General features: G+C 46.3%; 1 protein-coding gene across 1 annotated transcript in view; it reads left to right on the top strand.

The window, feature by feature from the left end:
- LOC147747823 (dimethylaniline monooxygenase [N-oxide-forming] 2-like) overlaps nucleotides 1–27,075 on the top strand; it is a 396,650-nt gene that overhangs the window by 165,136 nt on the left and 204,439 nt on the right. Inside the window, exon 6 of the mRNA XM_086956258.1 lies at nucleotides 9,395–9,594. Coding sequence (XP_086812384.1) covers nucleotides 9,395–9,594 — 200 coding nt within the window. The remainder of the gene's footprint in view (nucleotides 1–9,394; nucleotides 9,595–27,075) is intronic.

The raw sequence follows: 27,075 nt of genomic DNA, 5'->3' as shown, positions 1-27,075 counted from the left end.
GGTACCCACATTATCAACATTTATCGTATTAATGGTATTAGCCGTTATCTGTTGTCTGGTTACAACAGCGAGCTGGTGGCCAATGCGTTCTCCAAGTTCATAGCATTTTTCTTTAGTTGCTGCCCATTTTAAGGATATTTTTGTGCTTAAGATAGCGCCCATTTCAGACTTGGTCACCATGACTGCTAATTGGACCTCATCGACTCCTGTCCCAGCCTGAACGGCATGGATTAGTTTCCTCTCTGCTTCAATCACCCGTCCCTGTGCCAGACTGGTTTGTGCCTTTTCAGCTTGATTCCTCCAAATAGAGAACCGGAGTGTCTCGCCCCGGATGCCAGCTTTGAGAGTGTCCCATACGACAGCGATTGAAGCTGTCCCAATATTTATAGCTAAGAATTCTTGCAGCCAACTAACCATATGATCTCAGTACTTTTGATCATAAAGTAATGCTTTTTCAAAAGTCCAGTATGGGATAGTTTTCTGGTTCCCCCAGCCAGCTAGAGTTAAAATAACGGGATTGTGGTCGGACAGGAGTCGAGGGGCTATTTCAATAGAGCAATCATAGATAAAAACGGGAGATACAAAGAAATAATCTAATCTGGCAAATGATAGATGAGGAGCGGAAAAAAGGTAAAGCCAAATTGATCCGGCTTCAAAGAAGCCCACACATCTTTTAAGCCATGAGTACAAACTAAATCATGCAAAGCACGAAAGACTCTTGGTTTACGACCCTGGTAGGTCCAAGAACTTGCTGTATCCCATGTACTAGGTAAGTTTATATTTAGATCACCGCACTGGACAAGAGGAAGCGGCCAGTGAGCGAGTTCATCATTTACTTGATGTATCACCCCTGGATCATCCTGATTACTGGCATAGACAGAACATATAGTGAAGACAGAATTAGAGGCTAAGGTACAGCGTGCAATGACTCATCTCCCTAAGGTGTCAGCTTTGACTTAATTGACAGTTAATACTAATGTTTTCTGGACCAAGATCCCAACACCCTTTGCCTTAGCTCCTTGAGACGTAGCCCCTATTACCTTGTACTCCAGGGAATCCAATAAGGATCTTTGCGCCCCCTCGATATGTGTCTCTTGGAGACAGATGATGTCTACTCCCATTAGCCATAATACCTGCGCGGTTTTCTGTCTTTTAGATAAATCGTTCAAACCACAAATATTTAGCGTGACTATCTTAAGTTTATTTAGTGTTCCCATTACTTAAATTAAGTTCAATCAACAAGAGAAAACCTAGGAGCTCATTCAGGTAGTTTCCCTGAGCTATAATACTTAACAATGGAAAAAAGCTAAAAACATGTATCCTAAGCCTGTGACCATTTGAACAAGTAGGAACCCTGGCCCCGGTGGTCCTCCCCCCACCCCCTCCCCAAAATTAGAACAGTCAGGAAACTTTGAATGATGGTGAGCCAGTGTGAGGCCCCAGCCTCCACCCCAGAAATGCCACACAAAAAATAAAAATAAAAAAAAGAAAAGAATTTCTTGGTCCAAGCAATTGTTACAATCATATTAGAGACAAACTCAAAAAAGTTGGAGGAAAAAAGGGGAAAAAAGAAAAAAAAACATAAGGGTAGGGCTGTACTATATGAGAGATAAAAATGACGGAAACAGAAAAGAGAGAGTAAAGAATAAAAGGGACCAGAAAGAAGGAACTTTGAGTTAATATCACATTAAAGTCCAGGCTTATAAAGTTCAAGATAGGGTGTCTAATTAATCCAGTCCAAGAAAAAAGTCAGCAGCCTCTAGCCCTGATGTTTACTTTAGGATTTCTTCTTGCTTGACAACTCCTTCAACTCCTTCAAGTATTCTCCCGCCTAGTTGACCCTTCGGAGATAACTTTGAGTCTTGCCGGGTTCATCAAGTATATTTGGACTCCCAACTGTTGAAATGGTGTTATCAATTGGCAGAGCCGCCACCTCCGCTCAACAGTTGCATGCCCAAAATCAGGCTTGGAAAAAATCTTAGCCCGTCTACTTCCTTAGGGGAATTGGGTCTTGCCTGATCATAGATCAATTGCCTAAGCATGGGCGAATTTTGCGAATCTCGCGTTCGCGAATTTTGCGGATTTGCGAACTCGCAATTCGCAAAATCCGCGAATTCTCACGAATTTGCGGATTTTTTTTTTTTGTGTTCGCGCGTGTTTCTGCCAGTTTGCGAGGGTTTTGTACAATTTCGCAAAACGCGAACTTACCTGTCGGGTCGCAAGTTTTGCGAACTTGTTGTTTCTACGTGTCCAGCCTGTTTGGGACACTCTTCTTCATCACTGCCACTCTCTGTCACCACTGCCACTCTCTGACTACTCATGCCACCCTCTGGCCCACCCATGCCACCCTCTGTTTCATCACAGCACCCTTTGGTTGTCCAGTCAGTGTACATTATTGTGGCAAAGCAAAGCACACCTTCCCTGCCTCAAGTGACCTGAATTAATTTGGGGCTGATTAATGTGTCACAGAATATTTTTTTAGCTGGCACCTGCTTCCTTAGTGCTTCCTGATTAGTGATCTTTTGCACTTGCTAAGTGCTTTCATTGTTGCAAAATTAGTTACAACACCTGCCCTGCCCCAACTGACAATAATGAATTAGGGGCTGATTAATGGATTTGAACTTCCAGCCTGGCTCCTGCTTGTCTCCCTTAGCTGTAATTCAGGACCTTTGTGGCATATGTGTAACTATTCTGAGGTTCAGAGCAGGGTCACATAATAGTTGCAACTGGCAACTGAACTCTGGAGGGGCCCCTCAGGAAGCACTACAGGAAATGGCTACTAATGATGAGCCTGAACTTTTGAACCTGGTAAGTAGTTTCAGTTTTGCTAAGATCGTATTTCTGCAATTTAGCGCTTATTCGCGGGGCGCGAAGTTGTACTGGGAAGCCGCGAACTCACGCGAACAGTGCGAGCAAGCCACAAAAAATCCGCTGCTCGTGGATTTGCGGATTTTGCGGGAGATTCGCGAATCTCGCGGATTGCGAATTTACCGAAAATCCGCAAAATCCGCGAGCGAAACTGATTTTCCGCCCATGCTTACAATTGCCTCAACAAAAAGGTCCCGAAAAAAACCCAGAAAAGCCCTTAGTTTGTCGTTACTTGGATTGCGGCTGTCTCGTCGTGACCTGAGATTAAAAGGAAACCAGTGAGCCCTTTGTATTTCGTACTCCCAATCCCAGCTGGTCTGTGAGGGAAAGGCAGACCGGAGAAGTTTGATGATAAATGCTCTGGGGTCTGTCCCTCCGACCCCTTCCGGTATTCCTAGCAATCTAAGATTATTCCAACGCATTCAATTTTCCTGCTTTTCTTGTTTGATCATCAGGTCGGTAAGACAAGCCTCATGGGTCGAAGATTGCTCTTTAATCTTGGCCACCTCAGACTCCAAGACCTCTGTTCTTCCTTCCACCATAGCGACCCTATCTCCAATGTCCGTGCATACTTTGTTTAATTTTAGTATACCACCCTGGAGTTTTTTAGAAGACCCCCTCGCAGCTAGACTCTCTATTTTTGCCTCCTCTCGGATTTGTGTAATTGACTCCAATATTGAGAGTAATGTAGGTTCGGTCAGAGCTGTCTGTGGGTCTCCCCCTTGCACAAGGTTCGTGATACCGGACGTCGAGGGTCCTTATTGCTCGGGTTGGCCCAATTTAGGCTGGCTACGTTTCCTACTTTTCTTTTTTTTTACTGTATTTACAGCTGAGTCGTTCAACCCTCCTTCAGCTTTACTGTTCTCTCGAAAGCTAGTGTCAGAATCCTCTGTCCCAGATGTAGACACGGAACCGTCCGAAACTGAAAAAAAATTCTCATTCCCTAGATCTGATGTCTGAGGGTCAGACAAACGCCGAACGGTACCAACCTTTACGCCTCCCTGGCCCTGGACTTTAAGTTGGTTGGTGGTATTAATAGCAGTTAGAGGACCGTTATCGTCAGTAGTTGCTGTACCAAGGGAGACAGGAAGTATGTCATCTGGGGTGGTAAAGTCCGGTATGATCGCTTGACCACTATGGCTTAAGTCAGAGGATAGTAGTGTTGCAGTTTCGGTTGCAGATGAGGATATAAGAAGCCCTACATCTGGTAGACTATCCGGCTCATTTGGAGTAGGTGGACCATCAGGTGCGGGGGTAAGAATGTTTTTTTTTTTTATAACAGGAAAGTGTCTCGAATTGATGGATAGCTACCGCTGGTAGCTTCAATGGTGCAATTGCCTGAGGTATCTTTAGAATTACCAGCCCCGGCAGCACTTGCAGTCTTGCTTGACTTTTTTACTCCCCCTCTTCCCTTTTACTTTTCTTTGAGAGCTCCGGTTTTTCCGTCTTTTCTGCCGTTTTTTCAATCCTCTCCGGGTTTTCCTCTTCACTGTTCTCCCTCCTCTCTTCACTATTGGGGTTTTCCTTGTCCTTTACTTTAAGAATTCTCTGCCCTCTGTGTGGTCATCTTGAGGCAATGTGCAGAGGTTGGAAACCCCGTCCCCGAAAGTCCAAAGCTGCAGGGAGATGCACACAGTGTTTTCGCCAGCCGGGTGAAATAGCTCCCTGGAGCAGAGGATCCGCTGGACCAAACCCATGTGCACCACACCACAGTATTCCGGGAACGTGAGCAAACCCCTCGACGTTGACTCTGAGCTAGGAAGAGAGCCCGTGAGAAGGGCAGACTGGGCTTCTCTGTCACCATTCGTCTCGTTTCGGAGTTTTCGGGTTGCGGAAGAACCGAGGCAAAACACTAAAATGCTAAGACCAGCGTGCCGCGCTGACCGCTGGGACCCAGAAGCGTTTCTGCACTGGCGTGGAGGCTAGGAGGATAGGCTCACTCTAGCACCATCTGCTGTTCCTCCTGCTCTCGCCGTTGGGTCTGGAAGCAAGATGGGAAGCTCCGAAGATTTATCAGATTTTCCCAAAAAACTTAAAGAAAAACCGAAATAGGGTACTCCGATTCTCATCTTTCATCGACACCGTAACCACCACAGAGGACCTTGTCAGTCAACAATGGCGAGATAGAGGACATGGAACATACCCCCTTCAAGTTTTGTCCCAAGTGCCACCACAAGTACGCTCAAAGCGACCCACAAGACGTCTGCAACCTGTGCGGGCCCAAGGATCATCAGGACAAGGACTGTGAGGCCTGTGCGGCGAAAACACTCAGAAGCCACCGAAACCAGAGAGAGGCTCACTACGCCACAATGTTGCAGACCATGAAGAAAACATCCCTCAAAGACCTGGGGATTCTCCAGCAACAAGGAAGAACGTGGAGAGCCAGCAGAGTCGACTCACATAGGATCGGATGTTGAAATTCTGGAAGGGGACTGTGAAAAAACCTAAGGCCACAAAAGACGAGCGAAAAATGTAAGAAAACGGATAAGGTACGACACCCTATACATCTGTCAGAACCAAAGGGCCACGAACATAAGGCGCAAGCCAAGGCAGCCCGACACCGAGCAAAAAGGCAATCGAGGGTCAGCCGCGATTAAAAGATCCCCATGGAACCCAACCAATTTATCCGAGGAGGGAAAATCGCCGAAGACACCGAAGCAAAGAGTCGAACACAAACCCATGAAGAAAAGCACTACCCCTTCAAAACCGGACGTGGTCGCTAGTAAGAAGAGAAAATCTATGGCCTCCGATGCCGAGAGAACTCTCGAGGTTGAAAAGAAAAGGAAAAGACTTGAAGACAAAATGGCAACGCTCCTCCAAAAGAAAAAGGAGTTCGATGTCTCTCTGAGGGATTTTCAAATCCCTAAAGCCACGGTTGCCGAACCACATACGTTGAAGCCAAAGAGGCGGCAGACGGCGATGGAGAAAAAGAAGATATCTTTGACTCACCCCCAACCCCAGAACCTTGCAACGAAGAACCAGAGGAATACAGGGAGCAACAGGATGAAGAGAAAATCTCTGAAAATTTTGAGGATTCATGGAACGACCTCGACACTGAGAGCCCCAAGGAGTAGGATTGCAGTTATCCTTCAAAAGCATCACCACCAGACGCCATAGCTTTTTACAATGGCTTAGTCAAAAGGGCAGCAGACCATTTCGGAGTCGCCCTTGAGGAAGAAAAAGGAGACATATGTTTTCTCCTGGAAACCTTAGCCCCTGCCACCAAGGGTACTCATTACCTCCCAATGCTTCCTAGCATACTGGATCAAGGCAATGAAGCCTTCAACTAACCAGTTTCAAGCAAGGGTGTAACACCCAGTGTAGAGAAGAAGTATATGGCCTCCTCAAAAGACCCTAAGTATATTCTAGGAAACACTGTGCCAAAGTCAATTATTGCCACCACACCCTGAAGAAGGGCTAATGCAGTCTCCAATATCGGCCCTCCACCAGAAATGGAGAGTAAGAGAATGGACATGGTGGGGAGAAGAATGGAAAAGGCAGCGGTAACACAGTGGCGCCTCGCAAATTCCAAAGCCCTAATAAATAGATACATCCACCAACAATGGGCGCGAAATAGAGGAGATCCTCAATTAACTGCCTGAGGAGGACAAGAAAAGAGCAAGGCCTATTGTCTAGGAAGGTAAAAACGTGGCCAATAAATGCCTTAAGTCAGCCCCCTTGATGCTGCAGACACTGCAGTAGGCAAATGTGCACAGGCACCACCCTTAGTAGACATGCCTGGCTCAGAATATCAGGATTCAAACAGGAGGTTCAAACCTCTATCATCAATAGACCACTCACTGGGGACGCACTCTTTGGGAAAGAAGTGGAGGAATCCCTTCAGCAGATTAAAAACACAACAAGACTGCTAGGGTGATGGGAGCCCTATAGCAAATAGGTTCTTTTAAAAGAGATGGTGTCAACAACAGAACGACCACAGAAAGAGGTGCATTTGGTCAGGGACAGCAAATGTCACAGCAACCCCAAGGCCAAAACCCTGGGCAACAATCAAGTCACCAAGGAAACTACCAAGGCTGGCAACAACAGCAAAAGCAGCACTTTCGGGAAGAGGCAGAAGCAGACGCCAAACCCCCGGAGGAAGAGGAAATGGCTCTAACTGACTCACTCACAGAAAAGAACCCACACAAAACACCAGTGGGGGGAAGAATATCCTTTTACCTCAAACAGTGGGAAAATATCACAACTGACAATTGGATATTAAATTTGGTAAAGTACGGGTATTGCATAGAGCTAACAAAGACACCACCTTCAAACATACAAGAACATTTCTGAGATCAGAACTAACCCAACTGAATTCAGAGATCAAGGATCTATTCCAAAAACAAGCAATAGAAATAGCACAAAACCAGGTATTCTTCAAAGGTAACTACTCACCGTACTTCCTAGTGCCAAAACAAGACCTAACCCTAAGGCCAATCCTCGACCTAAGGTTCATACTAACACAACTCTTCAAAATGTATACTCTCCAAGAAACAATCCCACACATTCAGAAGGGAGACTAATTAATTTCACCCTTTCTTCTCTGCTGTTCGCGCAGGCAAGGCTTTTTAGGACCCCGCACATATATTCCTCAAAGGCATCCCATACTATTCCAGGGGAGGCAGTATCTTTATTATTAATGAAGTGTGATAGTACAGCCTTTTTCAAAGCTATCTCTACTCCCCCATCTAGGAAAGGGCACGCTTTAGCGTCCATCTCTTGCAGGGCTGCGGCCCTGGAGCCTGTAAAGTGATGATGACTGCTGAATGATTTGAGCTGTGGGCTGGAAGATGCTCAATCTTTTTAACATTGGTTCCACAGCTTCTATCAACCAAAAAGTAGTCTAATCTTGAGAAGTGATGGTGTTTTTTGCTATGATAAGTATACCCTCTCACCTTCCCTCTCAGATGCCTCCAGACATCTAGTAAGTCTAGATCATGTATCAGACTTTTTAACGCATTCCTCATTCTGGGAACAGGAGCACTCTCCCTTTGCGTTGAACGATCCATTATAGGTTCCAACAGTACATTAAAGTCCCCGCCCACAATCGCAGGTGCTGAAATATCCACCAATCTCAATTCCAAATATATGATGTGCAGTGGATCATCCTCATTGGGTCCACAAAACCCGACACATATTTAAATCACTATCCTCTCATCTCATTCGAGCTAGAACCCATCTACCGGAGCTGTCCGTACTTGATGACTTAAACTCGATCCTACTGACTCATTGGGTACATGTTATCAAGGCCTCGAGGCCGCGGTGCTGGGTCTCAGCATCTCCTAACGTGGGAGCAGAAACTGCACATTCAGAAAAGCATTGCCAGGGCAAAGCGACTTTTTCATTAGCAGGTTAGAAAACAGCCTTGAGCAACAGAGAAAAATAATAACGAAATACAGTCTTCTACTGAGGCAAGCAATATGAGAAACAAGGCCTAACTCGGGCCCAGAATAAGCAGCCTAATAGGAATCATGAAATACAAAATCGAGTCACACTTGCTAACTGAGGCCTGCACATTATGGGGATAACTCAGCATAAGTATGAATGCAAATGGCGTCTATTTAGCCACACACTGCTAACCTAATATGGCATAGAACAACTACATAGCTGGAGTGGGGATTTCAAACCTGACATAGTGCAAAGTATTGATTTGGGATTTACTTTTCTGTGTTAAACCTGCTTCTTTTTTAGCCATCGCAATTTTTCTTTGATACAAATGACTTTTGATCCACTCTTGCTATTTGTTTTTTTAAAGACCTCAAAATGTATCTTGACATCCTTAACATTTTGAATGAATAACAATGTAGTCTTACATTTGCCATGCCTTAAGTGAACTACGTTCTTCCAAACCACATTTCTTGAATGTTATTTATAAAAAACTCTACATGCATTTTTGCCCAGGTTGTTCTTTATTTTTGGGGACCTATTAACTGTGATTATCAAACTCTAAAACTGTTAGCCCCTGACTTGAGATACCGGATCTCACAAACAGTGGGGTTAAAAAATGGACTGTTCTATAAACGTAACTTAAAAGGTAACTAAAAGAAGCCTAGTCAAAAAGGGTGAATAATTTTTACAGACCAGGGATCTTCCATTTACAAACCATTGTAATATTGTTCTTCAGATCGATTGGTTCAATTGTTGAGGACGCCTAAAGCCACAGTGCAAGGATTTTTTACACAATAGATGACATGGCTTTTTTTCTGCCTTTTTGGTGGTAGTAGAGGGACATAGGAAGTTAGGAGGTGCAATTTGGTTTGTTCTACAATCCGCCTTGAAAGACTACAAGCTCTAGAATGTAGTGACTTATTCAATCAAAACCTAGGAGTGGGAACACAGTATTCTAAGGGCAAACAACCACTCTACATATGCTAAAAAAACGCAGGCATGATTGTGCTCCATCTGTTCCTACCTATGTCATTGCCTCAATTTTTCTGTTTGATATGACTCTCAGGAGGAGTTCTGTTATGGTTGGAAAATAGGTCATCTCTTTCAACTAGCCTTGAATGATTGTCTTTTTCTGCAGGTTTTCTTGAGTACCAGGAGGGGCTCATGGGTAATGAGTCGGGTGTACGACAGGGGCTACCCATGGGACATGGTGTTCAACACCCGCTTTAAGACTTGGTTCAGGAATTCCCTGCCCCCCTCCATTGCCATCTGGATGATGGACCGGAAGATGAACTCCTGGTTTGACCATGCCAACTACGGCCTGCACCCTCAGGACAGGTAGGCTCATTGGACGCGTCTCTGATGCACATCAACCCTGGGATTTTGTTTCTAATGTGCTCTGTATGTTCATACTCCACATTTCTTCTTTCAGTCCTTTATTGCACTTCCATTTTATTGAAACTCCTACTGCTGTTCCTTAGGAATAAATTGCTACTTCCATATAACAAATAACTATAATGTCGTAACAATTCTGATCAAGTGCAATCTTACCTAATTTCATTTATGGCTGATTTCTGTAAAATTGGTTGTTTTATAGCACCTGCGCTTTATTGAATCTTGTGGTCCTGCACTTAGCTATAAGTAAACAATGTGCTAAACTAGACCTGTTGAATCACTGTGCTTGCACTTTATCTATTCTCTGTGCTTTCTTCCAAAGTCGTAAACACGTAAATGTATATGTATATATGTAGTTGACCAAAGCCGTAACAGCAGTATGTGTTTTTTGTCATCCAAAATGTGCAGTTGTTTTAAATGCTTGAGTTTTACTCCGTGTTACTTGCAAGTAAGCATGGGCGAATTTTGCGAATCTCGCGTTCGTGAATTTTGCGGATTTGCGAACTCGCAATCCGCAAAATCCGCAAATTCTCGCGAATTTGCGGATGGTTTTTTTTTGTGTTCGCGCGGGTTTCTGCCAGTTCGCGAGGGTTTTGTACAATTTCGCAACACGCGAACTTACCTGTCGGGTCGCAAGTTTCGCGAACTTGTTGTTTCTACGTGTCCAGCCTGTTTGGGACACTCTTCTTCATCACTGCCACTCTCTGTCACCACTGCCACTCTCTGACTACTCATGCCACCATCTGGCCCACCCATGCCACCCTCTGTTTCATCACAGCACCCTCTGGTTGTCCAGTCAGTGTACATTATTGTGGCAAAGCAAGCACACCTTCCCTGCCTCAAGTGACCTGAATTAATTTGGGGCTGATTAATGTGTCACAGAATATTTTTTTAGCTGGCACCTGCTTCCTTAGTGCTTCCTGATTAGTGATCTTTTGCACTTGCTAAGTGCTTTCATTGTTGCAAAATTAGTTACAACACCTGCCCTGCCCCAACTGACAATAATTAATTAGGGGCTGATTAATGGATTTGAACTTCCAGCCTGGCTCCTGCTTGTCTCCCTTAGCTGTAATTCAGGACCTTTGTGGCATATGTGTAACTATTCTGAGGTTCAGAGCAGGGTCACATAATAGTTGCAACTGGCAACTGAACTCTGGAGGGGCCCCTCAGGAAGCACTACAGGAAATGGCTACTAATGATGAGCCTGAACTTTTGAACCTGGTAAGTAGTTTCAGTTTTGCTAAGATCGTATTTCTGCAATTTAGCGCTTATTCGCGGGGCGCGAAGTTGTACTGGGAAGCCGCGAACTCACGCGAACAGTGCAAGCAAGCCATAAAATCCGCTGCTCGCGGATTTGCGGATTTTGCGGGAGATTCGCGAATCTCGCGGATTGCGAATTTACCGAAAATCCGCAAAATCCGCGAGCGAAACGGATTTTCCGCCCATGCTTACTTGCAAGGATTCGTCGTGCCTATTTGCTCTTGCTGTTTTATATAGTGAAGCTCTTAAATAACCATAAACAGTGAATTATTATTATTACTAATTCTCTTCTCTGTCGAGGTCACGTTTCGCTAGATGAAAACTAGCGGTGGCTTAAGCAACACCAAACCGGGGATGTGGCCATCGCAGGTGCATGGACCATATTCCTCACAACCCTCTTGTGCGACCACTACGACAACGCCTGTGAGGAACGGTTCAGTGTGAAAACATAACGTGCAAAAAACTCTGAGGCGATGCACAAAGGCTGTTGAGAGTATGTGACGTAGTACTGTGAAAGTACTGCTTCATACACACATAAATGCTTTTGTGAATCAGCCCTGAAATGTCCAACTCCCTATTAGCAAAAATGCAAGAGGCCAAAATCCGTTTCATTTGGACTAACAACATGCACATGCATAGCCCTTGATTATTACCATTTTATTCCCATTTTAGTTCTTTAATGGGCAATTCCCACAGGCATTCACAAGAGTATGTGAATTTTGACCTGGTGTCTATCTTACCTAAATACCCACCTGAAAAATGTAGGCAGTTTTACAAATACGAAATCTAGCCAAAGTCTGTACCCACCTTATGTAAGACTCTGTTAATTTACAATTGAAACTGCCGCCGTAGAAGATTGGGAGGCGAGTGCTAAAAAGTGTGATTAGGGTAATGTGTTCCCCTTTTCCCACTAGTCTGTGAATGTCTGCGTTTGATGCTATTCTGCCCCCCACCCCCCTCCGTTTTGTTACAATTTTCCATGTTTGGTATTTCGGTTTCTGTTATATTCTTAATTTGTGTCAACAACTATCAGTGGTGTGGGATGGATGGAGAAAGGTGAGGGTATGCTACTTAGGAATATCAGGCAGCATAAACACTTGACAACATAAAAATGCACAGCTTGTGTTGTGCTGCAATCTATGTAGCACGTCATACCTATTTGAAGCCAGAAACATGAAACAAGTGACTTGTGAAAAATCTCAAGATTGAAAAACATATTTTAAAAATCATATTTAAACATCTTGTTTATCATGAAGAAGTAGTGCAAGCAAAAGACAGATTTCTTCATATCCTCTAAAGCCCCTCAGAATTACTGGTGTGTGTTGGTTCTCTAGTTGTTCAGGGCAACAAAGTAACGCGCTCCTTGATTTTAAAATTACTCGCGTGCAGCGCGATTGATATTTTAATATTTCTTCGTATTTCAGGTTTTCTGTTATTCAAGTCTTACCTTTGTTTTAATATCTGATAATATTGTCCACAGACTTGCACGTTAAATTGGGCCCCCCACCGCTTGTAGAGCGGAGTTTTTTGTGTTCCCAACATCCCTTACTGGTGACGCTTGGCCGCCATACTGGGGGTGCTGGTTCTTAGCGCGCCACTTGTTGCAGCGCTCTAGTGCTCCGTTGGGAGCCCAGGTGAGGCGGCATTTAAGGCGAGCACTGTGTGCAGCGCGATCTTGGAAAGACTAACGCGCTCCTTGATTTTAAAATTACTCGCGTGCAGCGCGATTGATATTTTAATATTTCTTCGTATTTCAGGTTTTCTGTTATTCAAGTCTTACCTTTGTTTTAATAGCTGATAATATTGTCCACAGACTTGCACGTTAAATTGGGCCCCCCACCGCTTGTAGAGCGGAGTTTTTTGTGTTCCCAACATCCCTTACTGGTGACGCTTGGCCGCCATACTGGGGGTGCTGGTTCTTAGCGCGCCACTTGTTGCAGCGCTCTAGTGCTCCGTTGGGAGCCCAGGTGAGGCGGCATTTAAGGCGAGCACTGTGTGCAGCGCGATCTTGGAAAGACTAACGCGCATTTGCTAACGCGCTCCTTGATTTTAAAATTACTCGCGTGCAGCGCGATTGATATTTTAATATTTCTTCGTATTTCAGGTTTTCTGTTATTCAAGTCTTACCTTTGTTTTAATAGCTGATAATATTGTCCACAGACTTGCACGTTAAATTGGGCCCCCCACCGCTTGTAGAGCGGAGTTTTTTGTGTTCCCAACATCCCTTACTGGTGACGCTTGGCCGCCATACTGGGGGTGCTGGTTCTTAGCGCGCCACTTGTTGCAGCGCTCTAGTGCTCCGTTGGGAGCCCAGGTGAGGCGGCATTTAAAGCTCACTTCCCTCGCGCAGCGGTGACGCGCAGCGGCAGCGCCTGACTCGCGTCTGAGTCGAGCCAGAGTCTGCCCGTCTGCGCCCGTCAGCGCTAAGGAAGTGCGGCTTGCGGCAGAATACTTTCACCTCGCCATGGCCTCCCCTCCCGTCAGGTATGGTAGAACAGATCTATTGGCGTTACGATATCAAGTTCCCATCTGCTCTCTTCCGCTTGTTTCGCCATTAAGGGGTCCTTACCGGTGCACCCACTGTTGTTGGTGTCTGCCCCCCCCTTCTCGCAGCCGCTCTTTAGAAACTTCCGCCCGGCTGACTAACGTGTCTGGGGTAAATACTGTGAGTATTTATAGCTTAAATGTCAGATCTCTGGTCAAACACCAGGCGGAGATCCTTGATATTGTGACTAACGACTCCCCTGATGTGTTCTTCTTGACCGAGACCTGGCTTCAGGATGCTGACATCGCGATTTTAAATCTCGCTTTCCCCCCAGAATATACTGTGGCCACTCTTAATCGCGGCTCAAGAGGGGGTGGCATTGCGATGGCTGTGAAACGTTGTTTTCCCTGCGAATGGAAAGAACTAAAACTCCTGGGCTGCGAATGTGCCCGTTTTAGAATTTCTCTTTCCCATTGTTACAGCTTCTCAGGTCTCCTAATATACCGGCCTCCGGGCTGCGATGCCGCCTTTAGAGCCGCTCTCCCGGATGTCATTAGCATAGAAGCGCTTGGCTGTGCTAATTTTAATGTGGTAGGTGATCTCAATCTGCATTTTGATTGCACTTCCCAACCTGCTATCAAGAGCTGCCTAGCCGACCTAGAAGCCTTGCAGCTCCTACAAAGAGTGTTATCCCCTACCCACTCAGGCGGCCATACTCTAGACCCGTTCTTTACCACCTTAGAGGACATAATTTTGTATCCACCTGTCCCGCTGACATGGACTGATCATATGCTGGTGAAGGCAGCTATTCCTGTGACAGACCCTATCTTTGTGGCACAGAACAAAACCTCTTTCTCTCGCCAGTGGAGCAAACTAAAACTAGAAGATTTTCACTCCCTACTTGGAAAGACTCCCCTACCTACCTTTTCGGATGTCGACGGAGGGTATGACTCTTTCTGCAATTGGATTGAAACGGCCCTGGATTCCCTTATCCCCTTGGTACGTTCCAAGTGCCGTACTAAGGCTCATAGCCCGTGGTATGATGAGACCTTGGCGTCTCTCAAGAGAGAGTGCAGGCAAGCGGAAAGGCAATGGAGGAAAGCCTATGATCCCGTGCGCAAATCCTGCTACCTTACCGTATCCAAGGCATATCATAGAGCGGTCTGTCGAACGCGGGCTGCATATTATGCGCAGGAGTTCCGGAACAGCCCTAACCCCTCTAAACTTATCTTCAAGGTCCTAAAAGACCTGACGACTAAGAGGGCCTCTGCTGCAGAAATCTGTACAGACTCTCATTGTGAGAGTCTGGCCTCTTTCTTTGTCCAAAAGGTGCATACAATCTATCGCACCTTTCCAACTGCCGTGCACCACTTGGACTTAGATGTCGGTCCAAAGGGCAATGCTCCAACTTTGGATATGCTGGCCCCCCTTTCTGAGGAGGGTTTCGATCTATTGAGCCAAAAAATCAAATCTGGCTCCCCAGCAGACCCCCTCATACCGACTCAGTTCAAAAACATGCAGGCAATATGTCGTTCTCCTTTGTTGGCCCTTATTAACACGTCTCTGACCTCAGGGATGGTGCCCACCAAGTGGAAGCAAGCGGTAGTTACCCCCATCCTAAAAAAGCCTACCCTAGATCCTGTAAAACCCGAGAACTATCGCCCCATCTCACTGCTGCCGTGGCCTGCTAAAATCACCGAAGCCCACGTGAATAGGATCCTGGCCGACCATCTCGCCAAAGCTAACATCTTGGATCCCACGCAAAATGGATTCTGTGCAGGCCACAGCACGGAGACTGCCTTGTTATACATGGTTGAACATCTGCGCTCCGTGCTGGACACCGGACGAACAGCGGCACTCTTGTTGTTAGACCTGAGTGCCGCCTTCGATACGGTGTCCCACGAGATCCTATTGCGGAGATTAGCTGAAGCTGGGGTTAGGGGCTCGGCTCTAGGATGGTTCCGCTCTTTCCTCACCAACAGATCCTTTCAGGTTGCGATACCACCTGGCAAATCCACCTCTCACCCGCTCACCCTGGGAGTCCCACAGGGTTCATCTTTGAGCCCCACTCTTTTTAACCTTTATGTGAGCCCGCTGGCTGCGGTAGTCAAACGCTGGGGCCTGACAATGGTGTCCTATGCGGACGACACGCAGCTGGCGGTCACACTAAGTGGGGACTCAGCTGTGGACGCCCTCAACTTCTGTGAGGGGCTACGTGCCGTGGCCAATTGGATGAACCTAAACTGCCTCCAATTGAACACAAAGAAGACCGAGGTGATGGTGGTGGGTAAGCAACCTGGATGGTGGAATGACAACTGGTGGCCCCCCGAGCTAGGAACGATTCCTTCTCCTGCCATTGAGATAAAAAATCTCGGGGTATGGCTGGACCCTACATTGAGCTTCATCTGCCAAATTAAGAGGGTGGCTGCCTCCTGTTTCGGCATAATCAGGGGTATCAGGCCGGTGCTTAAATTTTTCGATGCCCCCACTAGACAGCTTGTAGTCCAGGCCTCGATCCTATCCAGGATAGATTATGCCAGTGTCTTACTAGCAGGTACGAACAAGGCAGAACTCATGCGGCTACAACGAGTGCAGAATGCCGCCGCAAGAGCGGTACTAGGATTGCCTCGTCGTTGCTCGGCGTCTAGAGCATTGCAATCGCTCCACTGGCTGCCTGTCGCTCGCCGGATCGAGTTCAAGGTGCTTTGCCTAGCTTTTAAAATTTTGAAAGGTATGGCTCCACCTATTTTGAGGAATTTACTGACCCCATATGTTCCTTCTCGATCCTTGAGATCGATGGGTCAGAATTTGGCTGTTGTTCCACGCTTTCTGCTGAGCAGGATGGGTGGCCGCTCCTTCCGGGTAGTGGCGGCCAAATTGTGGAACTCTCTTCCAAGTGAAATCCGAGCTATGGAGGATTTACTGCTATTCAGACGTGCCATCAAAACTTTTCTTTTTAATTAATTTTTCCTGGCTTTGCTGCATTCTGTGATGTTGTGTTTATCTCTCCTGGCGCCAGGACGCCCCTTTGCTGGGGCAGCTGTGCGCGTTACAAGAACCAATAACAACAAAGTAAGGTTTCACCCTGGCCATTTAGACTGCACCATTAATGATGCGAGGCTTCTCAGGGACACAGACAAAGTTTAATTTTGACCGCTGGCCTGCTCCACATACACCAAAATAAGGAAATTCTAGCCTTTTTCAGTGATTAAGCACCACCATTATATGGTGACCTAAGGCTCTTGCCTTACCTCGCTATAGAGAACCGCACTGTTCGCCTCCACCAAGAATAGAGAGATCATTTGTTTATTCGTGTGTAAGTGGGAGGAAACGCTAGAAGAGCGCTATTTGATGAGAAATCTTAGTGTGCAAAGACTGACTGAGGCACAAGAAACAGATAATAGGCTTTCACAGAAAATGCAACCCTGACCGATAAAGTTCCCTGGGAGCTTCTTTCCTCTTTGGAAACATAAATGTATAGTGGTGATTTAAAACTGAATACCCGATTATGCGTCTCATGCAATTCCCTGTTTGGCCAGAAGAATTAGTAGAGAATTCAACGAGGTCATAACCCACACCCACAGAGCACTTCACCAGCTGAAATGTTGGTAACGTTACTGAGTGCAAATGGGACAACAAGGTAATTGCACCAGGAATTGAGTACAGCATTTCACATTCCTTCCTACCTGGTGAGAGTGGCAGATGCTCCACATTAGTTTGTGTGTGGTGAGTTACCCTGCTTGACACTGTCATGCGAGGCACGGTGCCCCTGGGCAGAAACATAGACCTACACCTGACGTATAGGGAGAAAGGGCCTTGCACATTCAGGACGTGGATTTTTACCAGTGCTAAGCAGGCTTTAACAAGACCAGGTCCTGCTTGGCATTCAAAAGTGCGCACTGCCTGATGCAATGAGATTCTTTTCAGTCATGGTAGATTTCTAAATATGTCAGCGGTCGTCATCAGGGGGTTGGAGGTCAAAGTCTCAGCCAAGCAATAGGGCTTGAGTGATGCTCATCACAGGCTCTAACTGAGCCTCTGAGCATGGGTATGGTGTCTTTTGCAGGTACACAGTGCGTGCATCACAAGATGGCTTTTCCCTTTAGCTGCACCTGGGATCCCGACATTGTTGCACCCTTGCAAACTAATTGGGTCACTTTGGCAGACGGTCATTTGCATATTTATTCTTCTAATGGGAACCCCAAATCACTTTTTGGTAATATTTGCTCTGTGGCACTTTTTTTTTTTTAAAAGAACCGTACGTCAGTTGGCTCAGGAGCATTGAGTTGCCCCCTTTGTGCACAACTCTGCGGTAATACTAATACAAGTGGCCTTTTACACTGGGTTATTTGAAGGGTTTGCAGAGTTGAGTTTATGAGTGGAGAGCTGAGGGTTTACGAAGACAGTCGAGAATGAATGAACTTTGTTCCAAAGGATAACTTTAACCGCTTAAATCACTTACCGATCTAGCAACACTAGCAAGGGCCCATACATCCATGAAGGTCTTATGCCACAATTCGTCGATCAGTTGATTTATAGCCCTTTGAAGCATGTTCTCTGGGTTTCAAAGTAATCAGATTTTATTGGTCAGTGAATAAGAAACAGTGCGTTGTTACTTTCTCTGATCAGGGAAAGGGTGTCACTGGCTCTCACAAAGCCAGGGGGTCAGGTGCTGGTACAAGGTCATTGTAGTAAAGGAAGATACACAGTCCAACTGTATAGTTGGTAAATCCTTTATTGAAGATTCCTTCTAAGATAGATGAGTAGGAAAAGATAAGAAGTACAGGTATAGCCCCACCAGGAGCAAGCTCTAAGCAGCTCAGCCTGAGAAGATCAACTGACACTGTGAGCCAGAGAGAGGCACTGTGAACCAGAGAGTCACCCAGGCATTCTATGATGTCATGAACATTCTATTCAGTGAAGAACAGCAGAGAAGTAGTTTAATACACATCCGCTTTCCTTAGGGAATGACAGAAGAATAGAAAGAAGATAGACAAGATACCTCAAATATGACATTTGTATGAAAGTACAAAATGAAGTACACAAAAGAAATAATGCACAACATGTACAGCATGAGGTATCATTAGCATGAGCAGAAATACAATATGATGCTAAATTTTAAATGGACAGAAAAGACAACTAAATATTGCTACTATATGCCTCATCCCCTTCCCTTAGGGTAACAGCATGGTTTAGATGAATGAATACCAAAGTAGCAAAGAAAGGTGGTCACGCTCACAAGCTCCCACAGAGTAAACACCCTGGAAAACACAGACGAGCGTAGACACAGACCCTTGAGAGAGATACAACAGGGTAAAATTCACTCTAGACAACAGGAAGAGTGTAAACCCAATGAAAAAAATTCACCAGAGAAAAATTCCCCTGACACTGAAATATGATAAAGCTCCACACTCAAAGTCCTACCAACATGAAACCCTTGGCCATGAATTCCAAGCAGGTAGACTTCGACAGAAGCAGGGTGTCAAAATGAAACAATGTTTAAACAATCTCCACCAAAAAAATAATAATAATAATAGGGACCAACTCAGGGTACTAACCCTGTAAAAATTACAACCTCCCCTAAGTAGGGTACACCACAAGAGAGTCCTCCTGGAAACTAAAATGGGCATCGACTACCCACAAATACACAACCTCCCCTAAATAGGGTACACCACAGGATAGTCAACCTGGGAACTGAAATGGGGCATTGACTACCCACAAATACACAACCTCCCCTAAATAGGGTACACCACAGGAAATTTACACTGGGAACTGATATGGGCATTGACTACCCACAAACTACCACCTCCCAAAAATAGGGTACACCACAGTAAATTTACACTGGAAACTGATATAGGCATTGACTAACCACAAACACCACCACCTCCCAAAGTAGGGTACACCACAGCAAATTTACACTGGCAACTGATATGGGCACGGACTACCCACAAACACTACAACCTCCCCAAAGTAGGGTACACACAGGCAGAACATCACCCTAGAAAATAAAATTGGGCATTGACTGGCCTCACAACCTCCCCAAAGAAGGGTACACCATAGGGTTAAAAATAATGTCGCCTTAGAAAACTACAGCCACAACAGCCCCCAAAACACTTTCTATAATGAACCCAAATACACACAATAGAGCAAACATTCCCAAAAAACTTCACAAAGATAATACCACCAAAAAAAAGACTATGCCCAAACAAACGCCCACCCAGAACATACACTGAGATGCTAAGCACTACCAGAATAAATTTAAAAAAAAACTGGAGCTCCGGTGAGCGGTCTCTCACCCGGGGTCCACGCACACAGCTCTCAAAGTGTCAGACAAACTATAGGATGCAACGTCCTCTTCAGCCCGTTCTGCTGTCCACGCAGCTACGACGGTCTCTGTAACATTGTCCTTGCCCCTGCTCGGACCAGCAACTCCAGGGAACTCCTCGTGGACTATTCCAGGAGTATAGTGAACAGCAGCATGTAGCGGACATGAAGTTATTAACAGGGCAACAATTTCATCCTTCTAGTCTTGTTGCTGTTGAAGCAATGCTCTAGCCCGTACCACATTGCTGGTCAGTTTGACGCTACCACCAAGCGCGTGCATCTCCAGAACTCAGCAGGCAAAATGTCGAAGGTTTGCACGGCACGCGTCCACTGCATCAAAATTTGTTGCAAAAACAAAATAAAATGTGTCTTTCAGTCGGCAATTGCAAGTAATCCTCCAAAATGATGTGCTGAAGACAAGCACAAGATGGCGGCACGCTGTCCCGGCCACGCCGGATGGTTCGCGGTAAAGACATGCTGTCCAACGTTGCACAGCAGCAGGCTGTGGCAAAGAAGAAGACGTCACAGAGCACCCGTGGGAGACCACAAGAGGCAGGTAGGAGTGCTCGTGCTGATACTGACTCGAGCTTGAGTTTTCCTTTTGAAAAAAAACTGATCAACGGGCACTACTGGTAGAAAGGCTCAAAGGGCCTCAACAATAAGAGACGAAAAATGTCTACCTGATACATCGTGGTTTACCTCGCACGAAAAACAAACCTCTTCAGTAGAGCCAGTTATGGTACTCGAACAGCTTTAAAAGAAGACATTCTCACAAGTACGGTTCGAAACACAGACAACGAAGCACTTTAAACACTGCCAGTCTCTGTTGTTCAAGTAGAGGTCTTGTTAACTTAAGTACTTTAAACACTTTCAGTCTTTGTTGTTCAAGTAGAAATCTCGCAAATTGACGACTTTTGAACAGCAGGTTGACACGAATAGTAGATGCGCACAGAGAAAAACCAGCAGCAGAACAGATCATTACCTAGAAAATGACTCACCAGTAGTAAAGGCTGTCCTTTAGGTATGTGGGAGAGCAGTGGCTTGTACACTGTCAGACACAGAAAAAGGAGCATTTAAAACACTGCCAGACTTTGTATAAAAGGGCTAGCTCACATACTAATTTCTGTTGATGTCAAGTTCACACCGTGGTAGACAAAACCCAGGGTGCAGGCTGTCCAGATAGTACAGGACACTGGTGGGGCTAGCTGGGCGTTACCTTTAAGCTTCAATTGACGTTTTGAAAGTTATGTTATGTTATGTTATGTTACGTGGATTTGTACTGCGCACAGCTGCCCCAGCTAAGGGGCGTCCTGGCGCATGGCAAGGTAACACGCAACAGCCACAAGAAACACAACAGCTAAAAAGAAGGAACCGGGTTAAAATAAGAAAGTTTTAATAGCCTTACGAAAGGAAAAAAGATCCTTCAACAACCGAATCTCCACCGGAAGGGAGTTCCACAGTTCGGCTGCTTTGACCCAGAAGGAACAACCACCAACACGGCACAGCTTGTATCTGGGGGTGATAGTAAGAGCTTGGCCCAGAGATCTCAGATGCCGAGTCCTTAGTTACTTTTCTTTCAGTTCCTTGGTTCCTTAGTTAACCTTTCTCCTCAGTGTACGCGTAGGTTTATCCAGTTAAAATCGTCGCCAAATTGTAGTAAAGGATGCTACCCAGTCTACATCATTTGGCGATGTTTTGATGAAGAATCCATGCGTGCAACTATAAAGAAGCTGATCAGCCAAAGTGAAATGGACTGAAACTGAGTAGAGAAGTCCAAGCGGTGAGACTGGAACCAGAGAGGAATATAAAAAAAAAAGAAGAAAAGAAATATGGAGGTAAATGATTTGTAACAAATTACAAGGGAATTTGTGAATAAACGTTTATTGGCACTTAAACCCCATCAGTGACCCTACCTTCGGTCGCCTTAAAACCCATATGTGCCAAATCATCATACTTATTCAAAGGCTTAAGATCAGCCGAATGGAAATGTGTTGTTGTCCGGGGGCAAGGTAAAATCGAGCCTCCGTGTAGATTGAAGGATGATTACCAGCCGCTGTGTGGTGCCGATATAAAATCGAGCCTCGGAGTGTGAAGTACATGAAAACCAGCTGCTGCCTGGTTTGTTTGTGTCCAGAGGCAAAAATCGAGCCTCGGGGAGGGAGGTTCATGAATTCCAGTCGCTGGGTGGTGCTGATGTGTTGTTTGTCTTCTGGGATTAATTAAAGTTAGAATAGAGCAGCGAGGTTATGTGAGCCTACGTGATGGGATTAAGTGTTGAGACGGTGCTGTGATTTTTGGAAAGATACCAGGAATGGAAAACAACAGGAAAATAAAAGGAAAGTATGTACTTTTGTCTCTCGGTGGTTTTGATAACGGTTGCTGTTTTCATTTAAAATCAGCACAAGACGAGACTGATTACTTTTCTAAAGGTTTACCTCACTAGTGGCCTCTCTGTGACGAAACAGCACACCACGTCTGATGCTGGCATGGCGCGGCTTTATTTAGTGCATGTTTGTGCCGTGAACCAGCTGACCCTACGTCGATGTGCGTGCCTCCATTTAGAGAAATTGGCAAATTGGAATACATCGTCAAGCAGCGTTATTTATATGGATGTGGACGCGGTCAGGTTTGCCGTGAATGTTACTGCATTATTTAGCGTTCCAGGTACTGACTTTGTTTTAATATTTTTCTGACTTAAGTTTGTCATCCACAATTAGTTTGGATTACTGCCAGAGAATATCGGCAGTGGGTTCTGATTTTGTGTAGTTAGATCGTTAAAGAGCTCCGAAGAAGATCAAATAGGACAGTTTTGGGTATTGCCAAGTCTGTACGAGAGCATCGCAGATGCTGCAATAAGACAAAAGTTCAACATATCAGAGCACTGTTGATGCTGCAATTGGGAAAAGTTCCACTTATGGAAGTTGGTTGTGAATCCAGAGGAAGCTATTACAAAGGCGATGGAACCAGCAATGGAAGTGGTTCTGTGTTCCCAGAAGAAGCTGTAACAGGACAAACGTACCAGTGATGGAAGAGGGTCAAAGAGCCAACGTTGGGATAAATCCTCATTATTGATGTTGTTTGGTTGTAGATGATGAATTCACCAAGAGCTGTCCCACAATGTGTGTTGTGTATGAGTGGTGTGTTTGCGTTGGGAGTGTCCCTCGCACGTCAGGGTTGCAATGGGATTGTCTGTTGTCTCGCACGTCAGGGTTGAGATGGGGATGTCTGTTTCCTCGCACGTCAGGGTTGCGATGGGGATGTCTGTTGCCTCGCACGTCAGGGTTGCGATGGGAATGTCTGTTGCCTCGCACGTCAGGGTTGCGATGGGGATGTCTGCTGCCTCGCACGTCAGGGTTGCGATGGGGATGTCTGTTGCCTCGCACGTCAGGATTGCAATGGGGTTGTCTGTTGTCTCGCACGTCGGGGTTGCGATGTGAATGTCTGTTGCCTCGCACGTCTAGGTTGCGTTGGCAGTGTCCCTCGCACATCATGGTTGCGTTGGGAGTGTCCCTCACACGTCAGCGTTGTGTTGGGAATGCGCCTGAATGAGTTATGTGAGTGCTTGTTCTTGGTCTGAGGTGTGCACGTTGTTTCCTGGCGCATGAATGAGTTAAGTGAGTGCTTGTTATGTGTCTGAAGTGTGCACATTGTTCCTGGCGCATGAGTGAGTTATGTGAGTGCTTGCTCTGTGTCTGAGGTGTGCACATTGTTTCCCGGCGCTTGAATGAGTTAGGTGAGTGCTTGTTCTGTGTCTGAGGTGTGCACGTTGTTTCCCGGCGCATGAATGTGTTATGTGAGTGCTTGTTCTGTGTCTGAGGTGTGCACGTGGTCAGTGTCTGAGGTGTACACGTTGTTTCCTGATATATAGGGTGTTTAGATTTGTTCCTGTCTGTCTTGCTTGTTGTACTGGTCTAGCCAACTGGTATGATTTGTGGCATATGGACGTTAGATGTAGGATAGAATTTGTAAGCACAGGTGCACCACATGTAGAAATTGTACAAACTGAGTCACAAGTTTGTCACAAAAGATACTGAGAGTAATGTCCAATTTTTTCAAAAAAGATTTTTCTTTATTGTTCCATTTGTAAGAAAGAACAGCCGACACGTTTCATCCCTAATGGGACTTCTTCAGGGTGAGATGAGCTAAAACCTCATGGGCAAATCGGCAGGTCGTATAAGGGTGAACAATCGTAACAATGATTGCTGTGTTATATGCAGCCTGGATGCATGTTTAGAAAAATCGCTTTATCTTTGAAGGAGACGAGGTTCCTGATCAGGATACGATGGATAGAGAGCTGAGGTTTAGACCTTTATTTTTCTAGGCAACCCAGAAACTTATGTGGTATCCAGGCGAGCACCATCTATCAAGTGTGCCCTAAAGGCCTGGTTTCCAATTCTAAGCCTAAGATCGGTATTCCAATATATCAAATAACAGCCTTCCTATATTCCTGGATAATTCATATCCCCAATAATATGGCTCCGGTCAGCAATTCCCAGTATAGGACCAAACATTTCATATGTCCGTGGCCAACTCACAGAGGGATGGTTATGACGGCTCAAACGGTCTCCTTCAATATGCGTCTTGACTTCTCCAGTACGTATAGCACCTGGTTAGATGTAGGATAGTTGTTTATTTCAGGACGCATTGCTAGGAAGCTATTACAAAGGCGATGGAACCAGCAATGGAAGTGGTTCTGTGTTCCCAGAAGAAGCTGTAACAGGACAAACGTACCAGTGATGGAAGAGGGTCAAAGAGCCAACGTTGGGGTCAATCCTCATCATTGATGTTGTTTGGTTGTAGATGATGAATTCACCAAGAACTGTCCCACAATGTGTGTTGTGTATGAGTGGTGTATTTGCGTTGGGAGTGTCCATCGCACGTCAGGGTTGCGATGGGAATGTCTGTTGTCTCGCACGTCAGGGTTGCGATGGGGATGTCTGTTGCCTCACACGTCAGGGTTGCGATGGGAATGTCTGTTGCCTCGCACGTCAGGGTTGCGATGGGGATGTCTGTTGCCTCGCACGTCACGCTGTCACCATCTCAGCACTCAACCCCGGCCGTCTCTCAGACTGCTACCAAGCCGCCCCAGGACACACCCATGGACCCTTCACCTGCCACTCCTGCAAGTTCGACTGTATCAGAACCCACACCAAATCCACAAACTCCAACCAGAGCTCCGACACTAACCACCTGAAATGCATCCTGCTCAACACCCGCTCGGTCCACAGACACGCCATTGACCTTTGGAACCTACTCAACACTACATCGCCGAATGTCGCCTTCCTTACAGAAACCTGGATGAACGCCTCATCAGCTCCCGACATCGCCATAGCCATCCCGGACGGCTACAAGATCATCCGAAAGGACCGCACCAACCAAACAGGAGGTGGCATCGCCATCGTCCATAAGAACACCATCCGCATCACGACCAGTTCAGACGATAACCTCACCACCGCCGAACACCTTCACTTCCAGATCCACACCGACCCCAAGACCACACTCAGAGGCAACCTCCTCTACAGGCCACCAGGACCCCGCACACAATTCAGCGAAGACATCACTGACTTCATCAGCCCACACGCCCTCTCCTCCGAGGACTACATTCTACTGGGAGACCTCAACTTCCACCTGGAAAAGAAAAACGACAGCAACACCACCACCCTTCTGGCCAACCTGGCCAACCTTGGACTCGAACAACTTGTCGATACCCCCACTTACTATGCCGGGCACACACTCGACCAATCTTCACCTCCAGCAAGCACATCTCCTTCAACCACACCACAGCTCTCCATTGGACGGACCACAGTTGCGTTCACTTCAACTACAAAAAGACCACGACCCACAACCACCCACAACCAATTCCCCGAAGAAACTGGAACAAAATTACCATCGACCAGCTCTTCACATCGCTTCACCAAAACCCTCCTGCCAAATCATCGGACCCAAACTAAGCAGCCACCAACCTCACACAATGGATCACCCACAGCGCCGACGAACTAGCACCCTTGAAAAACCATCAAATCAAGCAAGGTAGCAAAAAGGCCCTCTGGTTCAACGATGACCTTAAGAAATCCAAGAAGTGCTGTCGCACCCTCGAGAAAGCCTGGAGAAAAAACCCAACCACCGACAACCTGGCCACCTTCAAGAACGCCACCCGCAAACACCACCAACTAATCCGATCCACCAAGAAATCAGCATTCAAGGATCGACTTGACAACAACGCCCACAACAGCAAGGAACTATTCAACATCGTCAAAGAATTTACCAACCCTACCGCCGGCACCAACGACATCACTCCCTCCCAAGACCTCTGCGACTCCCTAGCCTCATTCTTCCACAACAAAATTGCCGACATACATAACAGCTTTGAAAACCAGTCCGGAGACCAGTCCACTCTACCCACCTCCGAACCAAAACCCCCCTCTAACAACCTTTTCGCCTGGAACCCAATCACCACTGAAGACACCATCCGCCTGATGAACTCCATCCACTCAGGATCGCAAACCGACCCATGTCCCTCCCCACCACATTTTCAACAAAGCAGACTCCATTATCGCACCCCATCTCCGAGACGTTATCAACTGCTCCCTCAACTCCGCTACCTTCCCGGAAAGCTGGAAACATGCCGAACTCAGCGCCCTTCTGAAGAAACCCACAGCAGACCCCACTGAACTTAAGAACTACCGCCCCATCTTGCTCCTCCCATTCCCTGCAAAAGTCATTGAGAAAGCCGTCAACAGTCAGCTCGCCACCTTCCTCGAATCCAACAAATCCCTCGACCCCTCACAGTCCGACTTCCGAGCCAAACACAGCACCGAAACCGCCCTCATCGCAGCAACTGATGACATTCGAACACTACTGGACAACGGAGAAACAGCTGCCCTCATCCTACTTGACCTCTCCGCAGCCTTCGACACAGTCTGTCATAGCACCCTCATACAACGCCTCAGCAACATCGGAATACAAGGAAAAGCATTGGACTGGATCATCTCGCTCCTCGCCGGTAGAACCCAGAGAGTCCGCCTCCCCCCTTTTAGATCAGAGGCCTCCGAAGTCATCTGCGGCGTACCACAAGGATCATCACTCAGTCCCACCCTCTTCAACGTATACATGAGTCCCCTTGCATCCATCGCGTGCCAACACAACCTCAACATCATCTCATACGCAGACGACACCCAGCTGATCCTCTACCTCACCAAAGACCCAAACACCGCCAAAACCAACTTACACGAAGGAATGAAAGAAGTAGCCGAGTGGATGAAGAACAGCCGTTTAAAACTGAACCTCGGACAAAATGGAAGACCTCATCTTAGGTTCATCCCCCTCTGCTTGGGACGACTCATGATGGCCACCAG

The sequence above is a fragment of the Lissotriton vulgaris genome, chromosome 1_1 (genome assembly GCF_964263255.1).
Source record: "Lissotriton vulgaris chromosome 1_1, aLisVul1.2, whole genome shotgun sequence".
In the NCBI taxonomy this organism is placed as follows: Eukaryota; Metazoa; Chordata; class Amphibia; order Caudata; family Salamandridae; genus Lissotriton; species Lissotriton vulgaris.
This window is presented reverse-complemented; position numbering and strand designations above follow the sequence as displayed.